The 23,105-nt window shown below is 49.6% G+C and overlaps 1 protein-coding gene across 2 annotated transcripts in view; it reads left to right on the top strand.

Moving 5' to 3' along the window:
- The window catches only part of FRMD4A (FERM domain containing 4A), a 231,693-nt gene extending 211,581 nt beyond the window's left edge, over positions 1-20,112 (top strand). For both annotated transcript variants that reach the window (XM_065637321.1, XM_065637330.1), the window contains exons 16-23: positions 322-444; positions 3,634-3,862; positions 5,065-5,121; positions 5,828-6,065; positions 6,967-7,131; positions 8,915-9,774; positions 12,666-12,762; positions 16,562-20,112. In XM_065637321.1, the coding sequence (XP_065493393.1) occupies positions 322-444; positions 3,634-3,862; positions 5,065-5,121; positions 5,828-6,065; positions 6,967-7,131; positions 8,915-9,774; positions 12,666-12,762; positions 16,562-16,664 (1,872 nt within the window). In that variant the 3' untranslated portion in view covers positions 16,665-20,112. The remainder of the gene's footprint in view (positions 1-321; positions 445-3,633; positions 3,863-5,064; positions 5,122-5,827; positions 6,066-6,966; positions 7,132-8,914; positions 9,775-12,665; positions 12,763-16,561) is intronic.
- Positions 20,113-23,105: the final 2,993 nt, after the last annotated feature.

The raw sequence follows: 23,105 nt of genomic DNA, 5'->3' as shown, positions 1-23,105 counted from the left end.
CACAGATGAAAGCGTGTGTGCTGCAGTCTGCTCAGCCCCAGGGCCCAACGCCCTAGGGATGGGCACCACCTACAGACCTACCCTGGCCAGGCCAGAAAAATCTCTATTCATGCACAGGTTAAAAAAAAGTTCCCCACCCTCAGTGTCAAGTCCTGAGATGAGTTTGCAGGGCTGGGTGCTCTCCTTTGTGTTTATCAGATGGCTGAACTAGGCATGGTATAAATGGCAGCCCATAATTTTATGGTCACAGTTCAAGCGCAGTGTTGTGCTTTGCTCTGCTGCAGGATTTCCAAGATCACTAACAGCACTTTCTGCTTACAGGAGCTCACAGGAAAGCTGCCACGAGAATATCCCCTGGATCCTGGGGAGGAGCCACCAATTGTAAGGAGAAGAATAGGAACTGCCTTCAAACTGGATGAGCAGAAAATCCTGCCCAAGGGAGAGGTGAGGCTGCGCCCTACCCTTCCAGCCCCGTGTCCCCACTTCGGGTCTCTAAGACAATCAGCATGCATCACATAGGAACCATCAGTCCTACAGCCATTTTTGCTTTAAATGACTGTAGTTGGTCATGGTGCCTTTATTTTTATCATCCATCAGAACAGGGAGAGTTGGTGCCCTTAGTTCAGGCTCAGAGTAAAGGTTAAACCTTCGAAGTTCAGCCCTGGCTTTGCTAGAGGTGACAGGAATAGCTTGGGTGACCAAGTGGACCATGGCAGTCCCAGCACTCTGGTGACTGAGTGCAGTGACTTGTGCGAGTAGGGAGCACATCAGGAGCCCCTTGAGCCATCTGATCCCTGCTGCTGCCTTGTTTCTGCAAACACAACCTGCTTTCTGCTTCAGTAGCCATCCGAATTCTGATCTCCTCTAACAGGGAGGAAGGCATCACAGTTATCCATCTCAGCCCTGCAATAGCAAGATGACAGCATTTTTCTCTCCAGTCCTTAAACAGAAAAGCCTTCGTTCCTACCTATGAGGAGCTGGAATTATGTTTTTCTAAGTTTGCCAAGGGGTGTTTGTTCTCTTCCCTCGCTCCCACAATGTGCTGGGTCAGTGCCCTGAACCGTGGTTGTGAAAACAGGCCTGCAGCAGCTGTAAGGCGGGACCAGATTCACAGAACAGCTATTGTCTGCAGAGACGCATTTGTCTCGAGACACTTGTGTATATTCCAGTCTTGAGTTTCCTTTTTATTTTTGTAAGGGGAGAGACTGAAGCTGGTGTGACTGTGCGGTTTAAGGCTCAATTCAGCCAGGGAATTAACTGTTTGTCGTTTTGTTGGCATTTTCCTTCTGCTGAAAAAATAAACAGCTGGAGCACTTTAGTTTTGTTCTCAATGGAGCCTGAGAGAGGAATTCCACCAAAGTCAAAATAGTCATGAACTAGCACATTTAATTAAGCTTTTCAAAGGGAAGCACAGCTTAGCTGAGTTACTCCTAAAACCCCTCCAGTCTGTTGGCTGCTCAGTTATAACCTGATCTCCAGCTTCCTCAGATCTTACTGCTACAAGGCAGCTTTTGGGGCCAGCGGGTGAGGAATCTCCTTACTCCAGTGGCAGGGTTAGGTGGGGAGAGCGTGAAGGTAAAGCCGCTCCTCCCCATTGCAGGCACTCTGCCTTTTGGCATCAGCAATCCAAACACGCTGACTCAGCTTTTCTCTGCCTCCCTTTTCATCTGTCAAACTTTAAGACTGTGTTGAAAACCATAAATTTCCGTTCTCGAAGAGTGATGTTGAGCTGTGTTTATTTGGCTGCCAGTTTGAGGGCATTTAGAGAGGCCAGCAATGGGTTTTGTACGCTTTTCAGCAAGTGCAAACATTAGAAACTCAATTTAAACCAAAGGTGAAATGCTCCCTCAGTCACGTAAATCTAGGACTGATATGACTGAGTGTGACAAGGACCTGAAGCAAGAGACTTCCATCTTGAGGCAGATGATAGCCTTCATTTTCTGAGGCTTTATTTATAGGGGCCTCGCTAGAAGAAAATAGACAATTATGGCCAGGAGGAAAATGAGTATGTTTTTTCTAAGATATACTGAATGATTTAGAAGTGAATCTGTGAAGGTCTGAAATGACAGGTCACATCAAACTCTCTGTACCTCTAGTAAGAGCTTTGTCAGAGCAAGACTTGCAGGGAAGGGGTCCTATTGTATTTTTTGGTAATCACCTCTAACAGGTCCATAATTCCTGACTCTGGGGAGGATTTTGCCAGCAGATGGTGAATCAGGTTCCAGGCCTTAAAACTCCGTGGTGTCAAATTAACTTTTTAAGAAGTTTGGCACTGATAGAGCTTCTAAACTCTCCAAAGAAATCTGTTAAAAAGATGGGGGGTGGGTTCAGTCTCCAGTAAAGTGAGAAAAATTATAATTATAGTTTTAAGGCAATGCTGACTCACGACTGACAGCAAAGTGATATTTTTTAAGCCAGAAGCCCAGAATACAAACTTCAGAGAACATCTTCAGTTTGATTTACACCCACAGCATCAGCTCTTGCAGCATACATCACTGCTAAATGAAGAAAAAGAATTTGGATTTGCGTAACAGAGATCTCTGTGAATAATTAGCTGTCTCTGCTTGCAATCTGAACACTCACCATTCACTAGAAGTAAAAATCTCAGCATTTTTTTTCTAATTTGCAATGTATTGTGTTAACCTTTCTAGCAGACTAACACCAAAAATTCCATTGAGCTGGGGAGAGTGACCAGATCTGTTGCAGACAGCAAGTACCTTTGAAGCTCACAGCTTGGGGTCCTGATGCAGACCAGGAATCTCTATATCGGCTTCTGCTTTGCCATAAATTGGCCTGAATCCTTTGACTTTGGAGAATAACTAAAAATCAGTAGGTAGCTTTCAGGGTGCACCCGGCTGCATTTAAAAACTTCTGAGACCCTGCAAGGGCTCACGTTGGAGGCACTGGTCCTTTTTTTGGGGCACAGAAAGCCTGCTGTTACACCCTGCCCGCTCTGAAATCACCTTCCTGGCTTGTAACTCCAGGATACAATTTTCTGGTGCAATCAGTTGCAGCAGCCCATAATTACTTCAGTTCATACTCTCCCTTGGACTTTGAGAGCCATACACCAGGGAGGGATTAGCCAACCTTTGTCTTTTTTTCTTTTCCCAAAGAGGTCGGTGGGTGCCAAGCAAACCTCTCAAGAAGGTTAAAGGTGCAGTTTTGCATCGCTGCGTAACGCTGATATCAAATGGGGCTCAAACAGAATCATAGAATCATAGAGTAGTTTGGGTTGGAAGAGAGATATGGAGATAGGAAACAGGGAGAAGGAGTGGGTAGGAGGCAGGTGTTACCCATGAGATGGGTGTAAAAGAAGGAGTATGTCAGCAGTAGAGCACCATTGAACTAAGCCATATTGAATGTCATGAAAGGCCAAACAGCACGACAGGGTTGGGGCTGGAGTGGACATGTCCTCCTTGTACGTGTCATCCCTTCCACCAGCACTTGTGTGAGCAGGTGAAGGTGAGGTGGCTACGCTCAGGGAGGCCCTGAGCTGAGGGGAGCAGCAGCATCATGGATGCTTTGCTGATGGAGAGCCTTGGTTGGAGGCCACTGGCTGGGTTCAGGGAGAGCTTCCCCAGAGCTGGGCCAGGAGAGTTTGTTGGTAGCCAGAATCCTCTTGCCTTTTCCCAGGAGGCAGAGCTGGAGCGCCTGGAGAGGGAGTTTGCCATTCAGTCCCAGATCACCGAGGCTGCCCGGCGCCTGGCGAGCGACCCGAACGTCAGCAAAAAGCTGAAGAAGCAGAGGAAGACATCCTACCTGAATGCCCTGAAGAAACTGCAGGAGATCGAAAATGCCATCAATGAGTATCGCATCAAATCTGGAAAGAAGCCAACCCAGAGAGCCTCCCTGATCATCGATGGTAAGCGGGACTTAGCATCAACAGCATCACGGAAGGTTCTGTGGAGGGCAGGGAGCAAAATTCTTGCCTCGAGGCACAGATTTGCCCTACCTTCTCTTCCCTGTCCTGTCTGGAGGCCTCCATGGGTGCTGGTGGTCGGGCTGTCCTCTCCTGTACCAGTGCACTCGTGTCTGGGCTGCGTGCCATGTGTTAGGGATGTGCTGGTTCACAGCACAAGAGGCGGTATCATGCTGTAGATTATAAGCGTGTCAGGAAAGCAGACCTGTGACTCCTTTGTTCATCTATAAAACTGCTCTGTTAACATCTCTGCCGGAGCGGTGCTGTACAAATGTAATTAATGTTAGCAGATTGGGGTGAGCTCTCTAGCTGAAAGGCATCTGTAAAATCAAAGTGGTAGCAGTGTCATCGCTGTGTTCAAATGCTTCTCTTTTCCTTTTTTTTACAATGTAATTCTCAGGGCACTTTATGGTTTACTGGGTTGTTGATTGGTTTTTCATGAAATCCATTAACTTTCTACTGCGGTTCTTTCTCCCTTGCTGATTTTGCCCTTTCCCTTTGACTTGCAGAGCTTTTCTCTGTGCCTTTGTAGCAGGAACTGAGATTAGAGCTGCTACATTTGTGACCTGGGTACCAAGTTGCACTGCAGTCAGGGATAACAGACAGCCATGAGGACACAGGTTGGCGGAGGCAGCTCACACGTGTGCACACGAAAGACATGAGAGCTCCTCCTGCTGCTACAGAGGATGCTCAGAAAGCATTTCCCTGAATTACACAAAACTGGTACCTAGTGTGACCCTTTAGTTAGCAACAGGATGATCATTTTAAGGAGGTGGATATCAAACCCAGAGTCCTTAAGGCCCGAGATATAAATCTTGCTAATGGCACCATGCCACTTTGCATCCTCTGGGGATCTCAGCTCTCTGTTGTGACTCAGTCTTAATCCCCGTTAATTGAAAAGCCTTAGCAACTCCTTGAAAGGCAGCCTGCTAGTGAGAGACCTGGCCTGCAGCTCTGCCCTCCCAGGCTGAGAGTGGGCTGAGTCAGTTGTTTATAGGAATCTTGCCTCTCAGCTATGTGAGGAGGAAGACGTGGGTGAGTGCTTAAGTCTAAGACCCAGTGGACGAAGATTGTGCTGCAGTTCAGCGCCCAGTCACTGCAATTCTCGGGACCGTCTGACCATCGTTGTATTTTCTTCCCTTCAGAAGGAAACATTGCCAGTGAAGACAGCTCCCTCTCGGATGCACTTGTTCTCGAGGATGGTATGTTGGCTGCTGTGTATTCTAGAGGGCAGGAAGGAAACAGGGAGGGATGTGTGAGCTCCTGCTTGACACTCAAAATGGGGGAGCTGTTCTGTGTAATAATCCGCTCAAACGTCCCAGTAGCAAAAATGCTTGGTCTCCCCTGACTCCACCTTGTAGTCGGACATCAGGCCTGGAGCAGTGAGCATTGCCATGGTTACTGCTCTGAATTCTTTCGAAAGACAGTCCCAGAATTCCTCTTTATTTTCTCTTAAAGTTTTGGTTGTTTTAATGCATCACACACTCTTGCTGGTCATTCCCCCTTAAAATGGGAATGTGAGCAAGTGCACTTCTGAAAGTCTGAGTTTTCGAGTTGCTCCTGGACCCAACCAGGGGAAGCAGGGTAAGGAAGCAGGTTCTGGAGGTGTGATCATAGAATCATAGGATCATAGAATGTCCTGAGTTGGAAGGGACCCACAAGGATCATCGAGTCCAACTCCTGTCCCTGCACAGGGCAACCCCACAGTTCACACCGTGTGTCTGAGGGTGTTGTCCCTGGCCTGGGGCCGTGACACCTCCCTGGGAAGCCTGTTCCAGTGCTCCAGCACCCTCTGAGTGAAGAACCTTTCCCTAATGTCCAACCTAAACCTCCTCTGGCAGTGTTCCCTGGGGCTGTGCTGCCATTGGATGGCACAGCCATCACCTCTCTCCCTTCTTCTCTTCACAGAGGATTCTCAGGTCACCAGCACAATATCCCCTCTCCAGTCCCCACACAAAGGACTCCCTCCCCGGCCACCCTTGCACAACAGGCCTCCTCCTCCACAGTCACTGGAAGGCCTCCGCCAGATGCATTACCACCGCAACGACTATGACAAGTCCCCCATCAAACCCAAGATGTGGAGCGAGTCATCCTTGGATGAACCCTATGAGAAGGTCAAGAAACGCTCCTCACACAGTCATTCCAGGTGAGCCAGCTATCTCGAAGCCCCCCTCACACAGACATCCTCTGCTTCCAGGAGGGATGGCTTTGAGCCCTTTCAAAATTTCATAGAATCATAGAATAGTTTGAGTTGCAAGGGACCTTCAAAGGTCATCCAGTCCAACCCCTGCCATGAGCAGGGACATCTTCACCCAGCTCAGGTTGCTCAGAGCCCCGTCCAGCCTGGCCTGGGATGTCTCCAGGGATGGGGCATCCACCACCTCTCTGGGCAACCTCGGCTAGTGTTTCACCACCCTCATCGTAAAAAAATTCTTCCTCACATCCAGCCTGTATCTCCCCTCCTTTAGTTTAAAACCATCACCCCTTGTCCTATCACAACAGGCTCTGCTAAAAAGTCTGTCCCCATCTTTCTTATCGGCCCTTTTAAGTACTGAAAGGCCTCAATAACGCCTCCCTGGAGCCTTCTCTTCCCCAGGCTGAACACCCCAACTCTCTCAGCCCATCCTCACAGCAGAGCTGTTCCAGCCCTCTGATCATTTCTGTGGCTCCTCTGGACCCTCTCTAACAGGACCAATTTACAAAGCCATCACTTACCGAAAGGAAACTTTTAGGTGTTTTGGCCAATGGGCATGTCATAAAAATAGGCTGCAGCCACATGACTGCTGCTTGGTATCTCAATGTTATTTTAAAAAACATTGAGAAAGGAAAGATGATGATGGATCATCTGAGGGCTTCAACAGGGCTTGCCCTTGACCACTGGCTGCTGCAGAAGCACAAGTTCTGGGACACAGCTCAGAGCAGCAGCTGACCCAGCTCCCACTCACCCCCAAGGGATCACAGGCACATGCCAGAGATCTGGAGAGAGGCTTGGGAACCCCTTCCCCAAATTGCTGCCCAGGAACTGAAGCCGGGTGTTTGCTCTGCAGCAGCCACAAGCGGTTTCCCAGCACCGGGAGCTGTGCCGAGGCGGGAGGGAGCAGCTCGCTGCAGAACAGCCCCATCCGGAGCCTCCCCCACTGGAACTCCCAGTCCAGCATGCCATCGACGCCAGATCTACGGGTACGCAGTCCGCACTACGTCCACTCCACACGGTAAGATTTCCTGGCTCTGGTTTCACCTTGCTTACCCTGAAATAAATATTCTTTCCTTTATCCTTCCCCCAGGGTAAGAATTAATTCCCAGTTCAGGAAAGGACACAAACCAGTCCTATTCACTGATCAGAAGCTCAAGTGCTGTTGCCAGTAGGGAATCTCTCCTGAACTGAGATCCTGAAATCACTTCAGATAAATGAGATCCTGCTCCTCATCTCCCTCTTTTCTATCAGGCTTTTCTTCCGCTGGGCCCTTTCATCTCAGGGACTGTTAACAGGCACTACGAACCCTATGCCACGTTTAAAAGGGATGTGGTGCTACTGCTAAATTCTGCGGTAAATTCCTCAGGGGATCCAGCTGGAGATAACATGTTGTTTCCTGTCTGATACGAAATCTGAAGTAGTATTAATTCTGTCTCATAGATAAAAGGTTTACACATGTGTGACCTTATGTGGAGAGGGAACCTGTATAAAGCAATCCACCCGAGGATCCAGGTGACATTGGAATAAGCCCAGGGTCGACAGAGGAAAGAGGGTGTGTGTAAAGGAGGTGATTTGATGTGGCCCAATTTGACTCCAGTTTTCAGCAGAATTTCTATAACGCGTTCAGCGTCATTGCTATTTTGCTGTCGTGGGAAGCAGAGCTGAGCCAAAGCTGTGCGCTGTTAGGTATCCTGCCCTAAGGGGTGGTGCTAACATCATTTAACATAGCATAAATCAAGAGTCATGCCAACACATCAGACTCGGGCAGCAACGATACAAGGCTTTAAAGCCCTGGGTTAAGTTTGTTACAAGTTTTTGGCTGAGAGTACCTTTCAAGAGTGCAATCTTTGTTAACACTGGAGCCAAGCTGCGTGAGAAACGAGCCTGGCACAGGGCTTGAGAAGTGGCCTTGACCGGGTTGGACCCATTTGGGTATCTGAAACAACCATTGTGCAGTCTGTGGCTTTTTCATGAGCTGCATGCCCATTTGTCATGCGGGTGTGTGACTTGTCGCGGCGTGTTCCTGCTCCTTGAATGGATGGCTGAAGCCCTCCAAACAGCCAGGGTGAGTAGAGACCACCCAGACTTGGCTGTGAATCGAGCCTTGAACACTGCAATTCGGGGCGTTTGCCTGAAGGGCTGTCACCCCCCGACAGTCCTACATTTGCTACCCAGGGCTGGGCCCTGGTGACACCTCGCTGCTTGACAGAGGTGACTTTTTAAATGGCCAGTGGAGAAATCACTGCATTTTGGGCTAAGTAAGGGCAGTCTGTCTGTCTGTCTCACACCAGGTGGATTGTACCTGGGCAGGCATTCACGGGCTGCTTGCAAGGGAATCCCACTGTCTTTGAGGCTAAGGACTTGGGATTTGTGGAGCTGGAGCGAAGTGAACCTGGAAGCACAGGGACGATGCTGATCCAACCAGCTCTGCCATGGGGTCACACCAGCAAAGCCGGGGCTTCAAGATCCCTGGGTTTTGCCCTGCAGACTGGGTGGCAAACCACAGAGGAATCGGGGTAGGCAAGGGTTTATGTCCCAATGTGGTGCTGCAGACTGAATGCCACCACTAAGGAGACTGGAGAGGAACAGGAACAGGACCTGATCACCCCAAACCCAGCAGCAGGGAAGCAAGTTGCTTCGCAGGCAGCAGCCCCACGCAGTGCTGGAGTGGTCCAGGTTTCCAGTGCCCTCATATTCCTTTGCCAGCATCTGGCCTTGTGTGTAGAAGGGGATGGGGAGTACTTTGTCCTGTTGACTTACCAGTCTGTTGTTTGGTTTTTTTTTTTCCCTGGTACCTACAGGTCAGTAGACATCAGCCCAACCAGACTGCACAGCTTAGCTCAGCACTTTAGACACCGGAGCTCCAGTTTGGAGTCGCAAGGCAAGCTCCTCGGCTCAGAAAATGAGACAGGGAGCCCTGATTTCTACACCCCAAGGACTCGTAGCAGTAACGGCTCTGACCCCATGGACGACTGCTCTTCCTGCACCAGCCATTCCAGCTCTGAGCATTACTACCCCGCTCAGATGAACCCCAACTACTCCACCCTGGCAGAGGATTCTCCGTCAAAAGCCAGAGAGCGGCAGAGGCAAAGGCACAAATCAGCAGGCAACCTGGTCTCTTCCAATTCAGGGAGCATGCCCAACCTGGCTGCAAGGAATGGGACGGGACATCACCGCGTCTACCTGCACAGCCAGAGCCAACCCTCCTCCCAGTACAGGATCAAGGAATATCCCTTATACATCGAGGGCAGCTCCACACCCGTGGTGGTGCGGAGCCTGGAGAACGACCAGGAGGGACATTACAGCGTGAAAGCACAATTCAAAACCTCCAACTCCTACACGGCGGGGGGGATGTTTAAGGAGAACTGGCATGGGGATGAAGTGGACTCCGTCAGGCTCACCCCCTCCCGCTCCCAAATCATAAGGACTCCGTCTCTGGGCAGGGAGGGCCACGAGAAAGGCTCGAGTAGGACTGCCGTGTCGGATGAGCTGCGGCTCTGGTACCAGCGGTCCACAGCCTCCCACAAGGAGCACAGCCGCCTCTCGCACACGAGCTCCACTTCCTCGGACAGCAGCTCCCAGTACAGCACATCTTCGCAAAGCACCTTTGTGGCACACAGCCGGGTCACGAGAATGCCTCAGATGTGTAAAGCAACGTCAGGTGAGACCAGGGCAAAGGGGCGGGAGGGACGGGGCTTCATTCAGCCAGGATTTGTGCCAGGTGTTAAATCCTGGCTAGGGAGCAATGCCAGACCATAGCATGTTATCTGGCCTTACATGCTGCTCCCCAAGCCTGTAGGGGTGACACTGGGGAGCAAACCTTGTCCGAGACACTCATCAGGTGAGAATTTTTTTTCATGGAAATCATCACTTTGCAATGATGGGCTCAAAAGACAAGGAGGGACCAAACCACTGTTGTTGCTGGATCATTCCTCACACTGTAGTTGGGTTTCGGGTGATGGAGAAACCGTGAGCGTGTCCCTCAGCAATCACAGCAAGGGGAGCAATGAAGCAAGTGGAGGCTCAGCACAGACAGGAGAATTCATGTCATCAGTGAAACACCAAAAGCATGAGAAAAGTTAAGTGGGGAGTATCCCAGCCCCTCCTATGCAGCTCCAGTAGCTGTGCTGATAAATGTCCTGAAACCCAGAGCGCTTAAGTTTGTGCAGTATTATGCCCCTCTGTCATGTACAGAGCTTTGCGCTCCTCTGTGCTGTTAATATTAAATGATAAGAAAACAGTCAAATTCATTAAACTGAGGAGGCCCTTCTGTGTCATGAAACAGTCCAAGGTTAAACATTTACTGGCCATCAGTCACCACTGGACAAGCCAGTTTGGATAATCAAGGACTTGCTAAAAAACTGAATTCAGCCCCATGTGGACAGGATTACAGGTTAATCAGTTTGCACTGTGCCCATCCCCACCCTTCCACGTGCCTCAGCCTTGGCCTGCGAGACACCATCACTCTGGCCTCACTCACCACAGGCCGTCACAGCTCTCTGAGTGGCCCAGGTCATTGTTCACCCATGCTGGCTGTTAGCTTTCTGACATCCCAGCGTCTCACCGGTCCACAGTGACGACGACGCTGACACCTGTGAGGCTCTGTACTCACTGCTGACTGCAGGTTTAACACCAGGCTCCTTGTGGGCCACCAACATCTGCCCAAGAAGAGGCTGATTTATCTGTGATGCCCAGATGTGGACCAAGAGACAATCAACTAATTGCTGGAACTGTTCAGTGTCTCCATATGAAAATCTGTCTTCCCTCCTTTGATTAATTTGGCATTTCTGTTTCACCCAGCAACACAAAATGCTTGAACACCAGAAAGCTTTGCCTTGCTGAGCTTTGGAAACTGTACCCATTCAGTTAGGTGATCTAGAGAGGAAAATGGTGGCACTGAGGGGAGAGCACGTAAAAATTGCTGTCAGTCAGTCTGTTCCCTGACCCAGCTGCATCTCTATATCTAAATGTGATACCTGGGCAGCACAGTGCTAAGTGTGCTCAGTAATCAACGTTGGTCTTGACCAATTGGCAGAATAGGTTGGTTTTGCATTCACCGTCAGCTCCAAGTTACAGCTGTGGGAGGACACTGACCTTGGGGGCTATTGGCTCCAAGGAGCAGATTAAAATTTGTTTTTCTCTTCAAGTATCATTTGGCAGCAGCTAAAGAATTTAACAGCACAGAAGGGGATGCCAGGTAGGAACATCCATCATTTTAGCTGATTAGCCCTAGCTGATAGGTCTATGGGACTTCACGCTGTCCTTCAGAGATGATTGTACTTCTAGGCATATATTAAATTTGGAGGGTCATCTCTGTATGGACTTGAGGAGGAGGAAAGATCAGTCAGGTGGATTTCTTAGCTAGACCCTCACTGGGGAAACTCCCCCAGGAACCACTGCAAATGGTACATTTTTAGTTCAGCTTGCTTCTGTCTTCATTGAAGTAAGATAAGCCTTACTCTGGTCCCATAGCAGTAGGGTCAGCAAAGCCCAACTTCAATTTCTTACGAGATGCACAGTGAAAGGTAATTTTAGCTTTTGAAATCTTCAGGGCTGCCTTCCTCCTCTGCACCTGAGGCAGTGTACCTGGCTCCAGGGGACACAGAGCATCTCCCACCGCCCCTAGAAGAGGGAGCTGAGCCTGACAGGCTGCACTGCTCCAGCTCAGGTCCCGTGGAGCCACACAGCCCGGCCCCGCCAGCCCAGGCAGCAGCAAACCCGGTTGGCTTTTGCAATGGGAGCGGTGCGGTGTCTCCCAGGCCAGGCTCGGGAGAATCCAGGCTGTGTTCAGCTGGAAGCCGGGTGAACCGAATCATTCTTCTGGGCTCCCCAGTTTAAGAAGGACAAGGAATTACTGGAGGGAGTCCACTGGAGAGCTACAGAGATGATGAGGGGTCTGGAGCATCTCTCTTATGAGGAGAGACTGAGAGAGCTGGGGTTGTTCAGCCTGGAGAAGAGAAGCCAAGAGGGGATCTCATCAATGTTTATAAATATCTCAAGGGTGGGTGTCAAGAGGATGGACCAGACTCTTTTCAGTGGTGCCCAACAATAGGATGAGGGGCAATAGGCAAATGGTGAAGCACAGGAGGTTCCATCTGAATATGAGGAGAAACTTCTCTCCTTTGAGGTGCCAGAGCCCTGGAACAGGCTGCCCAGAGAGATTGTGGAGTCTCCTTCTCTGGAGACATTCAAACCCACCTGGACACATTCCTGTGTGATCTGCTCTGGTGAACCTGCTTTAGCAGGTGGGTTGGACTGGATGATCTCCAGAGGTCCCTTCCAACTCCAATCGTTCTGTGGTTCTGGGATTCCTGCAGAGCTGAGGACGGATCCAGCCCATGACACCCAGCAGTGTCAGCAGCAGGCTGGCTGCTCCTGTGCCACGTTTGGGCACAACCATCCGGGAACAGGGTGAAGTCTGACTCCCAGGCCGTATTTGCTCACAGCTGGACATGTTTCTGCTGGTCCAAGCAGCTGATGCTTCGGAACCACCCTGACCCTTGCACCCTCACCTCACCGGTTCTTTTTCTCCACCCTTCGGTTGTTTTTCAGCTGCCTTACCTCACAGCCAGAGGAGTTCAACGCCGTCGAGTGAACTAGCAGCCACACCGCCGGGCAGCCCCCACCACATCCTCGCATGGCAGACTGGGTGAGTGTCTGTGGGAGCAGGTTGGAGAATTCACCTCGCTCAGTGCCAGTGAGAAAATCCTCCCTGCGCACAAGCAACAGCGATAGGAATAATTTTCCAGGTGCCTACAGCATTTCCAGCCTCCCACCCGTGCTCTCGTAGCGGTGGAACTCTAGTTTAAGCTGACCAAGGCACGGCAGAGCCATCCGCACCCAGCAGCGCTGCTCCAAGCAGATCTGCAGTGAAAGAAGCCTTGCAGGTTCTTCCTGCTTGGACAGTCTCCTTCCTCCAGTGTTCTGTATGTTGAAATAGCTCATCTTATTTTATAAACCATCCCTCTGGCTTTCCAGACCAAGGAGATCGTTGTTGTAAAGGCAAGGTTAGGTGCCTACCATATTTGTGTGTGCAGTAACCACATTTTTCTGCTAGGTTTTCCCTGGTAATGTGTCTTAATGACTATTAAGTGCATCTTTTTTCAGCTACCACCAATTTAAAGTGCTTCACCAAAGTGTGAGTGAGTCATTCCATGCAGGTAGCCATTACTCATGTAAATACAGTAATTGGGTTCTTTGGCACCTCTTTGTGAGGCAGGGAGTTCCAGGAGTAAACAAAAAACCTTTTCCAAGCTCGCATGGGTATTCTCTAGTAATCTCCTGTAATTCTGTCCTGCCACATGAAATAAAGATAATTTCCAGGTCCCGACTAACTCAGCATGTCCCAGATTTTTGCGTGTGACTGGCGTTTGGTGGCATCAGCTAGAAAGTTTCAGACTGCAGCCCTGAAAATACCATAGGCCCTAGAGTAGGAAAACAGACACGATCCCCTGAGTTGTGAACTGGGACCGGTAACTTTGCAGACATTTCGCTGTGCAGCCACTGGAAAATCTCGTGCTCTTTAATTTCTTCTAGTCACCTATGACCACTGGTTTGACCAACACCGCTCGTGACTGCACTTTAAAATGGAGATGAGGAGAACCATAACCACAGCCCCCTTAGGCCTACCTTGGATTTTAAATGCACACATTTGACATCCAGACTCACGTGGTCCTTGCATGTGCTTCCAGCTGTAGAACAGGAGAATTTTCCTGGTCCCATTTCACAAAAAGTCAACGGGTTGCAGGACAGGCAAAACGGCAGCTATCTTGACTGTACGCTGAGATTTCCACTATTAAATGTTTGAGTCTTGACTCAAATCTTAGTCTCAGTCTCCATCTCCGTGCTAATTCCTCTAAATATCTCCATGATGATCAGAAGTAAAACTGGTGAGCAGCCAGCTTAGAAATCTGTTGGGAAAATCCCAATTTTTTCATATTTTTCTATTCGAGAGAACTCGTGCACCCAGTCTCTCATAGCAAAAACGCATCAAGCCAAATTCTCAGCTGGTGAAAGTGAAGTTATCTATAGCTCAGGCCCTGCACCAACAACCAGCGCAAAAAGAGTTTGAGACAAATCAGCACTTATTTTGTGCTGGAGCATAACACCCAAGGTGTACATGTAAATACAGTAGGAGCAGATGAAATTTGCCATTAGATGCACAACACAAACTCCCCCGCTGCAGGAGCCGACTGTGCCCTCCCAGCACGACTCAAAAAATTGACAGTTCTCCCCACATGTTCTTGTGTCACTAACTTTTTTCTAAAGATGATTCATCAACTTGTTTCCCCACTGGATTAATAAGCTCGTAACAATGTCTGTGTCACTTCTTTTCTTTAACATTTCCTCTCTCCTCTTTCCTCCTTTTTTTGCTCTCCTTTGTTCAGAGAAGCAACAGACAACTCACCCACTATGGATGAGTCTCAGTCTCCAACCCACCAAAGTACTGATGAATAGAGGTATAGTAAGGGAACGTTTTGTTCTTTCCTCCTTCTGCCTTACAGTCCGTGAACACGGCGTGAATAACCGGCATCCTGCTGTCCCACAGGAGCAGCCTTTTCATTATGTGCCCATTTGTTTGGCAACGAGGCTTCCTTCAGCTCTTGGAAGAACAACTTGAAAGCGTCCTGAAGCCCTCTCTGTGCCTTTTCGGCAAGTTTTCAGCTGTGGGGCTTTCCTCTGCGAAAGGCCTTTGGTCCAGGCTGCCCTGCATTTGTGCAGAGGTTGAATTGGCACAGAGAGCGGGCGGTGATGACAAATTTCTGGCTGGGGACGTTTCGAAGCAGCGTGGGCAAAGTGCTCTGGGGAGAGTCTGGGAGCGGCGTGGTGGGGAGATGAATGGGGACCTTGGGGGACCTGGATGGAGCTCCCAGCCGTGGCACCCAGCACCCCTTTCTCCTCCCTCCCTACCGCAGAGCAGAGGCTGGCAGCAGCAGCAAGGAGGTTTCACAGAGCGAGAAGCAACCCTGGCCCCGTTCCTGTGGGAATACAGAGGGGGAAGGGTGGCAGGACCAAAAAAAAAACCACCCTCAGAGTATTTCAATTTTAATTAAACTGCCATCCAGTCTGACACTTTCATTTGAATCTACAACCATTCACGGCTGGCATCTGTCAAGTATTTCAAGCCCAGCTTTCCAGAGATAACCCATAAACTGCTGTACTCCAGCACAGAGCTGGGAAACAAACGGCTCTTTAACATGCAGATGCTGATGCCTTGCTCAGGTTCAGTCTTAGAGAAACCGGGTGGAGAACAGGACAGAGGCAGCAGGAGCTGCTGGGCTGCGTCAGATGTGAGACCAGTCCTGCGAGGCGGGGAGGGAGCTGAGGAAGGACAAGAATCCCACAGTAAACATATATAGAAAATGCATCTCCCGCTTTTGGCCTCAAAACAAAGCCTAGTTTGGAAGTTGGTTAAAATCAAAGTGTGAGGGAGACACATAAATTCTGAATATTACTGTGCAAATACACCAGTCACTTTTCAAAATATCGACAAGATTTTGACCTCAGTGTTTTCTTCTGGCAAGGAGCTCCACAGACTGAAGCCAGGAGCCAACCCTGATCAGAGCCTTAACATAAATAGCAAAGAAAATTCCCATAAACTGTCTCATCTGCTCTGTGCAAGCAAACAGAAGGCCACGCAGCGAAAGAAAAGCAGTTGCTTGTCAAGAGGGGTGCCCCAGGATGAGGACTAGGCTACCTACAACAAAACCATGGTCCTTTCCACCAGGTACCTGGCACCCTCACTGGTCGCTTCCTAGCGCATCCCTGAGCCCCGTAACCCCAGGATGGCCAGGTGATGCACAGAAGAGCTGCAGGAAAGCACCACCACCCTCCTCCTGCCATGTTCCCACTCGGAACTGCAGCCCGTGGCCGGGGGCTGCTCCATAGACTTGCTCCTTGAAGAGCACCCTACTGAAAATCTCTTTACCCCAGCTGACTGCCAGGCAGGAGAGCGAGACCAGGCCGTTTTTGAGGAGGCAGAGCGCTGCTGCTGCACCCCCGGAGGGAAAGGACTTGTGCAGAGAAAGCGGAGGCAGGTGGTGGGATGGACACGGCTGGTGGGGTCAGCCACAAGCTCTCACCCTCCAGCAGCTGCTCTGCCCTCTTGTAGCACATCTTTGCAAAGCCCCTGCCACTGGCCAGCAGCGAGCTGGAAACACAACAGCTCTGCCAGCTGCCATTTGGGCATCATCCAAAACCCCAGAGAGGCTGCCGGAGCTCAGCTTTCTGCCTCCTCGCCCCAGGCGGGTTGCTGGGGGCAGCAGGACTGCTGGGCAAGAGCAGACTGTGTCCAGGCAGGGCCCTGCATGCTGAGCCCGGCCCAAATGTCAGCTCTGGGGGCACCCGCAGACCGCCCATGTGAATATCCTGTACTATGATGTTTTATGCCCACGGCTGAACATCCCAGGAGCCCTCGTTGTCCTAATGAAGTTTCCTTTCTCCTGCAGGGGCTACAACGATAGCTGTTTCCTGGATGCTCCCCTCTACCCGGAATTAGCAGATGTCCAGTGGTATGGGCAGGAAAAAGCCAAGCCTGGGACTCTAGTGTGAACCCCTGACCTCAAGTGAATCACATCAATGCCATTCTGAGATCACCTCACTGCCTCTCATTTGCCTTACCCAGATGCACTGTCACCCAGCACCAGCTTCAACTCTAAGCACTTTTCTCACGATGCAATTCAAGACGACATTTGCAGAACACCGGCCCTGAGACATCCACCGCGACAGCACGTCCCTCCCACGGCCCGCGGGGCAGCGGGCGCAGATGAGCAGCCACCTTAGTAGTCAGTCGGCAATTTAAAAATTGATTTTCCTTTGATACGGTGGAAGCCTTTCAAGGCTTACATCAAATCTTATTATTCTGCAGCATGTAACAGTGGTAAGATTTCCATGACCTGTGATCTGAAGCCAACAGAACATTAGTTTAAAGGGGGGGTGGGGGAGAATAAAATGAGACAGGGACTGAGAAATTGATATTATAGTCCTGAAAGTGCATCTGTTATGAAATAGTAAAATCCCGTCACTTAAAGCTATGTCAGAGTCTCACAATCAGATCTGCGCTGCCAAAGATCGCCACACCGGCGTCGGCAGGATGACTTTGCCCAGCAAGTCCTCGTGACAAGCACCTCTGATTTAACTCAACGGCAGACACGACCACCTCCTGTAAAACCGCATTTCCTCCTTCGCTTCGAGCCCACCTACCTGCAAGTGAAACAACCCGAGGTGCTGGGGCCGCACCGGAGGGCTGGGCTGGCGTCACGGCATCGCTGGCTACAATCTCCTGTTAACCTGGACAAACGAGGTTGACAAAGGCATTAGCTGAAGCAGAGGCGAGTGCTGCTGCTCCCAGCACCTCTGTGGGTGGTACTGGCTGCGCACCAGTCCACGGGGAGGTTGGGGTTGTGCTGGTTGGTTTTTAGTACTCTGATGAAGATAAAAATTGCCAAAAAAAAAAAAAAACACAAACACAAACCTTTCTACCAACAGATACAGCCGATAAATTCTAATCTATTTCTGCACAAAGCGTTCACGTGAAATCAAAGGGAAAGCACATCGCAATCTGACACGGTAAAGCTGCAGTAATGTGTCTGTTCCACTCATTTTCCCTTCGTTAGCAGCAGTGTAGCAAAGGGCTCGTCACCCGTGTGCGGCTGCGTGGGAGAACCGGTCTGTCGGGAAAGGGAAAGGGTTGGACACCCAGCAGACCAGGAGAACCTTCCCAGTGCAAGAAGCGACCGCAAGAAAGAAAAAAAGCAACTAAACGAGGTGTTGGATGCGAGCGAGAGCTGCCGGCTGATACCAAAAGGAGCCGTACGAGCGCGTCGTGGAAGGAGCTGCAAGTTTACACGTATTTTGAGCAATGCTTTATACACGTCAAGCCATGGAACTTTCAAAAAAAGGCCTCAAAGACACTTTTGTAGCGAACAAGTGCACAATCTGGGTGGATGTTGAAGCTGGCACGTCTAGGCTTCACTGCGGTGCTATGCTGTTTTTATTGCCACTAGATGGGGGGAGGCAGCCGGCTTCCCCCCGTTTGTGCGTGCAAACGATGATTTCCTATGGGAAAGGCATTAAAAGAAACGGCTGGAGGGGGTTACTTTGTGAAAAGCAGAAACTGAAGTTAGCTTTAGTTTAAGGAAAAAAAAAAAAAAAAACAGGAAAAAAAAGTGCGAGTGTGTGTGCGTGTGTGTATTCCAAGAATAACAATAGCGTCTACCAGACAAAGTAGGGCGAAACGTTTAAAATTAAACACCGCGACTTGGGGGGCTGCCACACCTTTTGGTATTAAGATTGCTGGAAAACTGCATTCCAGGCTTTAAAAGAGAATGGGTTCTTCGTAGCTGGGCTTGGAAAGACCGTGGGGGTTTCTAAAAAAATCAATGCAAGCGGCTCCTTGGTGAGCACCTCTCTGCAGCGCACGTGAGGAACGTTCGCTTGGGTTCTCTGCTCGCCTGCTGTGCCGCTGTCCGGCATCCCCGGTCAGACAGGACAAGGACGGTGACGGGCAGCAAAGCCCCTTATTTGTCCAGGGAAATCCGTGGCAAGAGCCGGGAAGGAAACTCATGTTCACGCATGAAGCATAAACGAATTATCCTTCTGGAAAAATAAAAACAAATGAAATGAAATGAAATAAAATAGCACATACTTCTTTTGTACTGCCAAGGGGTTTTTCCTGGGCCCGCAGGAGGAATCGCCGCAGGAGAACAAACCCCCTGACAGTAACTGGAGCCTGTAAGCGATTGCTGGGAGAACAGCCAGCGGTGAGATTGCACCCTTGATCTGGATGTGCAAAAATGCTGTTTTCACCGTCTCTTTGCGCTTTGGGGTCTTTAATGCAGGAATTATTTCAAGCTCCTAATTGGATTTTTAGCTGGATAAGAGATGGTACCGATTAGTGACATTTACTGATAAGATTTGGTAGCTAAAGTGAAAGGATTAAATAAGGACCAAATTAAGCAGCAGCAAATAATTTAGCCCACGGATTTTTAGGGGCTCTGAGCAACTGTCTGTCTTCTTTTTAATTTCCCTGGTAAGTGGTTTTGGGTTTGTTGTTTGTTTGGTTTTTTTTTCTTTTTTTTTTCTGTGTACCTTCTTTTAATTAAAAAGAATTCAACAACAGTGGCACTATTAGGCCTCTGGGCACTACAGGAAGAAACATTAATTCCTCCAAGACCAGATCTGCAGTTTTGCAGCAAAGGTTAAAAGGTGGCAGCCCTGAAATTAGGGGAAGAGAAAAAAACAACAAATAAATGGTTAGCCTGAATTGCAAACAGGCTGGAGTAGAGAAAAAGCTTTCTAGAAACGGATCGAGTTTTGCTTTGTGTTCTGCTTTTCTGTTTTGCAATCAAGGCACACGTGAGCAGCCAGTCTGGTAGTAAAGACAGATTAAGTAAAACAGGTTTTACTGTTTAGCTCAATTCAATTAAACACAAATGTACATAAAATGTTAATCATATGAGATTAACATATTTAAGTAGAAGGTGGAGGGGTATATACATAGCTATTATATACAAGCACTTGACTTACCAACTTAACCCCTCCTTGACTTTTTTTATTTTCCAAGGCTCCATCTGACATAAAAGCCACAATCACGTTCTTAGTCGACACGTCTGACGCTCGCTCGGTTCAGCAGGACCGGTGTACGGCCCCCGCGCCAGGAGGCAGGGTTTATTTTTAAATGATATTATATGCAGTCGAGTGTGGAAAATGTTGAAACAGTCCCGATTTGTTTTCACTCTGTATTAGTTTTAGTTTCAGGCGTAGCCGATCCCCATTCAGGTGCTATCAGATGACCAGTTACTGCTTAGTTAACTAGATGTAAAGTTTTACATATATATTAATGTCAATAGTTTTATTACAAGTTGTGTAAAATGGACTCTCTAGTTTAAAAAAAAGGAGAAAAAAAAAGAAGAAAAAAATTAGGTCTCTTCTGAAATTGACTTTAGAGCATGGAAAATGATTTTACTGGATTCTGTTCAACTGTAATCAAGGAAAAAATATGTATGTTGTAGAAAAAGTTGCAGAATTAAAAAAAAAGATCTGCTTTTAATTTATTCTTTTTGTATTAAGAATTTGTATAGTTACCTTTACATTTTGCAAAACGGTGTTGTCAACACTTCCTTATTAAAGCATTTTCAAAATGAAACCTTGCCATGGTCTTTCGGGGAGGGCGCAGCGACCGCACCGCCGTGAGACACTGGGTCCAGATGTGCGCACAGCTGGGCAGGGTTTCCGGCAGGGACCCGCTCCTTTGCTGTCGGGGGGCTGGTGGCAGGAAAGGCTGCGCTTTCCTCCCAAAAAGCCGGTCCTTTAGAGGTCCTGTGGGACTTGGCGCTCGCCTCAGGAGATCCCAGCTCATTCTATCACCTGTTCTCTCAAGCGCTGGGCTGGGGGCTCAGGGGGCATCTCGGACAGTAGATGCTCTGCGGGCGGGGGGGGGCCCTGCGGCTGCCCAGCACCGGCAAAATTGCCGTTTAAACAGCCACACGCTCTCCACAGGGACCTGTCCCTGCTTCTCAGCACCCACCACAGCTGCTTCCCGTGCTTTCTGTTTATTCCCACTGTCCAGGGAGCTCCTGTCCACCCCAGAACCTCTTCCATCATCCACCCCATCCTCCCCCCACGCCACAGGGAGCCACCAGCAGCACCAACCCAGAGCCAAGAGGCCACTGTGACCATCACCCACCATCACTGAGGGGGAACAATCCCGTGCAGTAAATCCCCAGAGGGGTTTGGGATGGGACAACATGGCAACGATAACATTTTTCAGACATCCTCCCAGCGCTGAGACTTTGGCTCAGATTTATTGCCCTGGAAGTGCTGCAGGCACCTCTCCAAACCCTGCAGTCCCCAAACCAGCTCCCACACCCTCGCGTCAGCCCTTGGAGGGCACCACATCGTGTGCTGACCCCCAGGGCCACTCTCCTCCCCCAGACAAGTGAAGCCATTTACATCTCAGGCAGGTTCATTCTTTGGGCAAGACTGGATTTATAATGGAGATCACATGGCGGGCAGCTGGGCAACCCCCGGTATCAATCCAGGCTGGAGATGAAGGGATTGAGAGCAGCCCTGCCGAGAAGGACTTGGGGGTGCTGGTGGATGAGAGATCGGCCATGAGCCGGCAATGTGCGCTGGCAGCCCCGAAGCCAATGGTATCCTGGGCTGCATCACAAGGAGCGTGGGCAGCAGGTCAGGGAGGTGATTCTGCCCCTCTGCTCCGCTCTGGTGAGACCCCCCCTGCAGTGCTGGTCCAGCTCTGGGGTCCTCAGCACAGGACACACATGGACCTGCTGGAGAGGGGCCAGAGGAGCCCCAGAAATGATCCGAGGCTGGAACAGCTCTGCTGGGAGGACAGGCTGAGAGAGCTGGGGTGTTCAGCCTGGGGAAGAGAAGCTCCGGGGAGACCTTAGTGTGGCCTTTCAGTACTTAAAAGGGGCTGATAAGAAAGATGGGGACAGACTTTTCAGCAGGGCCTGTTGTGATAGGACAAGGGGTGATGGTTTTAAACTAAGAGAGCAGAGATTCAGGCTGGACACGAGGAAGAAATTTATTACAATGTAGGAGGTGAAACCCTGGCCCAGGTTGCCCAGAGAGGTGGTGGATGCCCCATCCCTGGAGACATCCCAGGCCAGGCTGGACGGGGCTCTGAGCAACCTGAGCTGGGTGAAGATGTCCCTGCTCATGGCAGGGGTGGCACTGGATGAGCTTTGAAGGTCCCTTTCAACCCAAAGTGTTCTATGATTCTATTCTATTCTTTGATTCTATTCTATGCTATTCCATTATTCTACCTGGAGACATAAGTTGATCCCGCATACCCTAAATCCCTTCAGCAGTACAGACAAATGGCAAATAAGGAATTAAACACATTTAGCTACCGCAAGTCTTGATAACACAGACACAAGGCAGGCGTCACCGACTCTGAGAGCACCACCTCGCACAGCCCCTTCCACCACCAGGCTCAGGAAAGGGTGAGGGGCTGCAACAACCAACCAGGGGCATTAAAATCCAAAAACCGCTCCAGACACAGCTGTGCTGAATGCATAACTTCATCCTAAGGCTAGAATCTTTGGATTCAGCCAAGTTATTTCCGCCTAATGCGAGAATTATCAGAAATAAACATCTGGAGAAGCCCAGAGGGAAAAAGTCTAAATTGCTAAAGTGTAACGTACCCTCCCCACAAAAGCTGTCAAGCAGCGACAGCTGCACCACACCCACTCGTCCCTCAACTAGACTCGGGTGGGTTTGGGATTTTTTTCGGCTAAAAGGCATTATTAACTATTTGATCATGGTCTGGTAGCTGCAATTTGGGGCCATCCAGCTGCAAAGAGCCTCCAACCGATGATGAAAAGCAGCTGCCGTAAGCGTGTCCCCCCCGCGGTCCCCGAGGATGAAGCGGCTCTCACGTGCCGGACAGCTGGAAACTCTTACACCGAGATGCCGTGAGAAAGTCCTGCTCTGTTCCTCGGTTCCCCGTGCAGCGCCATTCCACGAATTGCAAAGGGATAAAGTTCTTCCGTCATGGGATTCGTTCAAGCGAGGGCGGCTGTATTTCAGGGACTGTCAGCAAGGAAGCACGTCGCTTAAATTACATTCTTTAAAACCTGAGCAGACTAAAACATTCCAATGCCAAATTCACATCCCGACAGGAGGCGCATCCCCACTCAGACCGGTGCTCAGGGTGCCATTAAAACTCTCCTCAATAATTAGCTCTAAAGCAGGAGGGAAAAAAAGAAAATCTATCTAATACTATTACAGATGCCCCAAGGAATCCAGTTCCCTCTCCAGCAGATGTTACAAAGCTCCTTAAACCATCCCCTGGCTACTCACTTGCTGCGCTTTCCAGGGAAATTATAGCTCTTCTAAATGAGGGACAATATTGTCCCTCAATTATTTAAAGAGTTCAAAACTAAGGTCAAGACGAACATTTAGAAACAGCTCAGGAAATCATCTGGGCGGGGAGAGGGATAAAGTTGTGGTGTGATAAATGTTTCC

This window comes from Caloenas nicobarica, chromosome 1, assembly GCF_036013445.1.
Source record: "Caloenas nicobarica isolate bCalNic1 chromosome 1, bCalNic1.hap1, whole genome shotgun sequence".
NCBI classification, from domain to species: domain Eukaryota; kingdom Metazoa; phylum Chordata; class Aves; order Columbiformes; family Columbidae; genus Caloenas; species Caloenas nicobarica.
The sequence above is the reverse complement of the archived record's forward strand: the minus strand, read 5'-3'. Positions and strand labels throughout refer to the sequence as shown.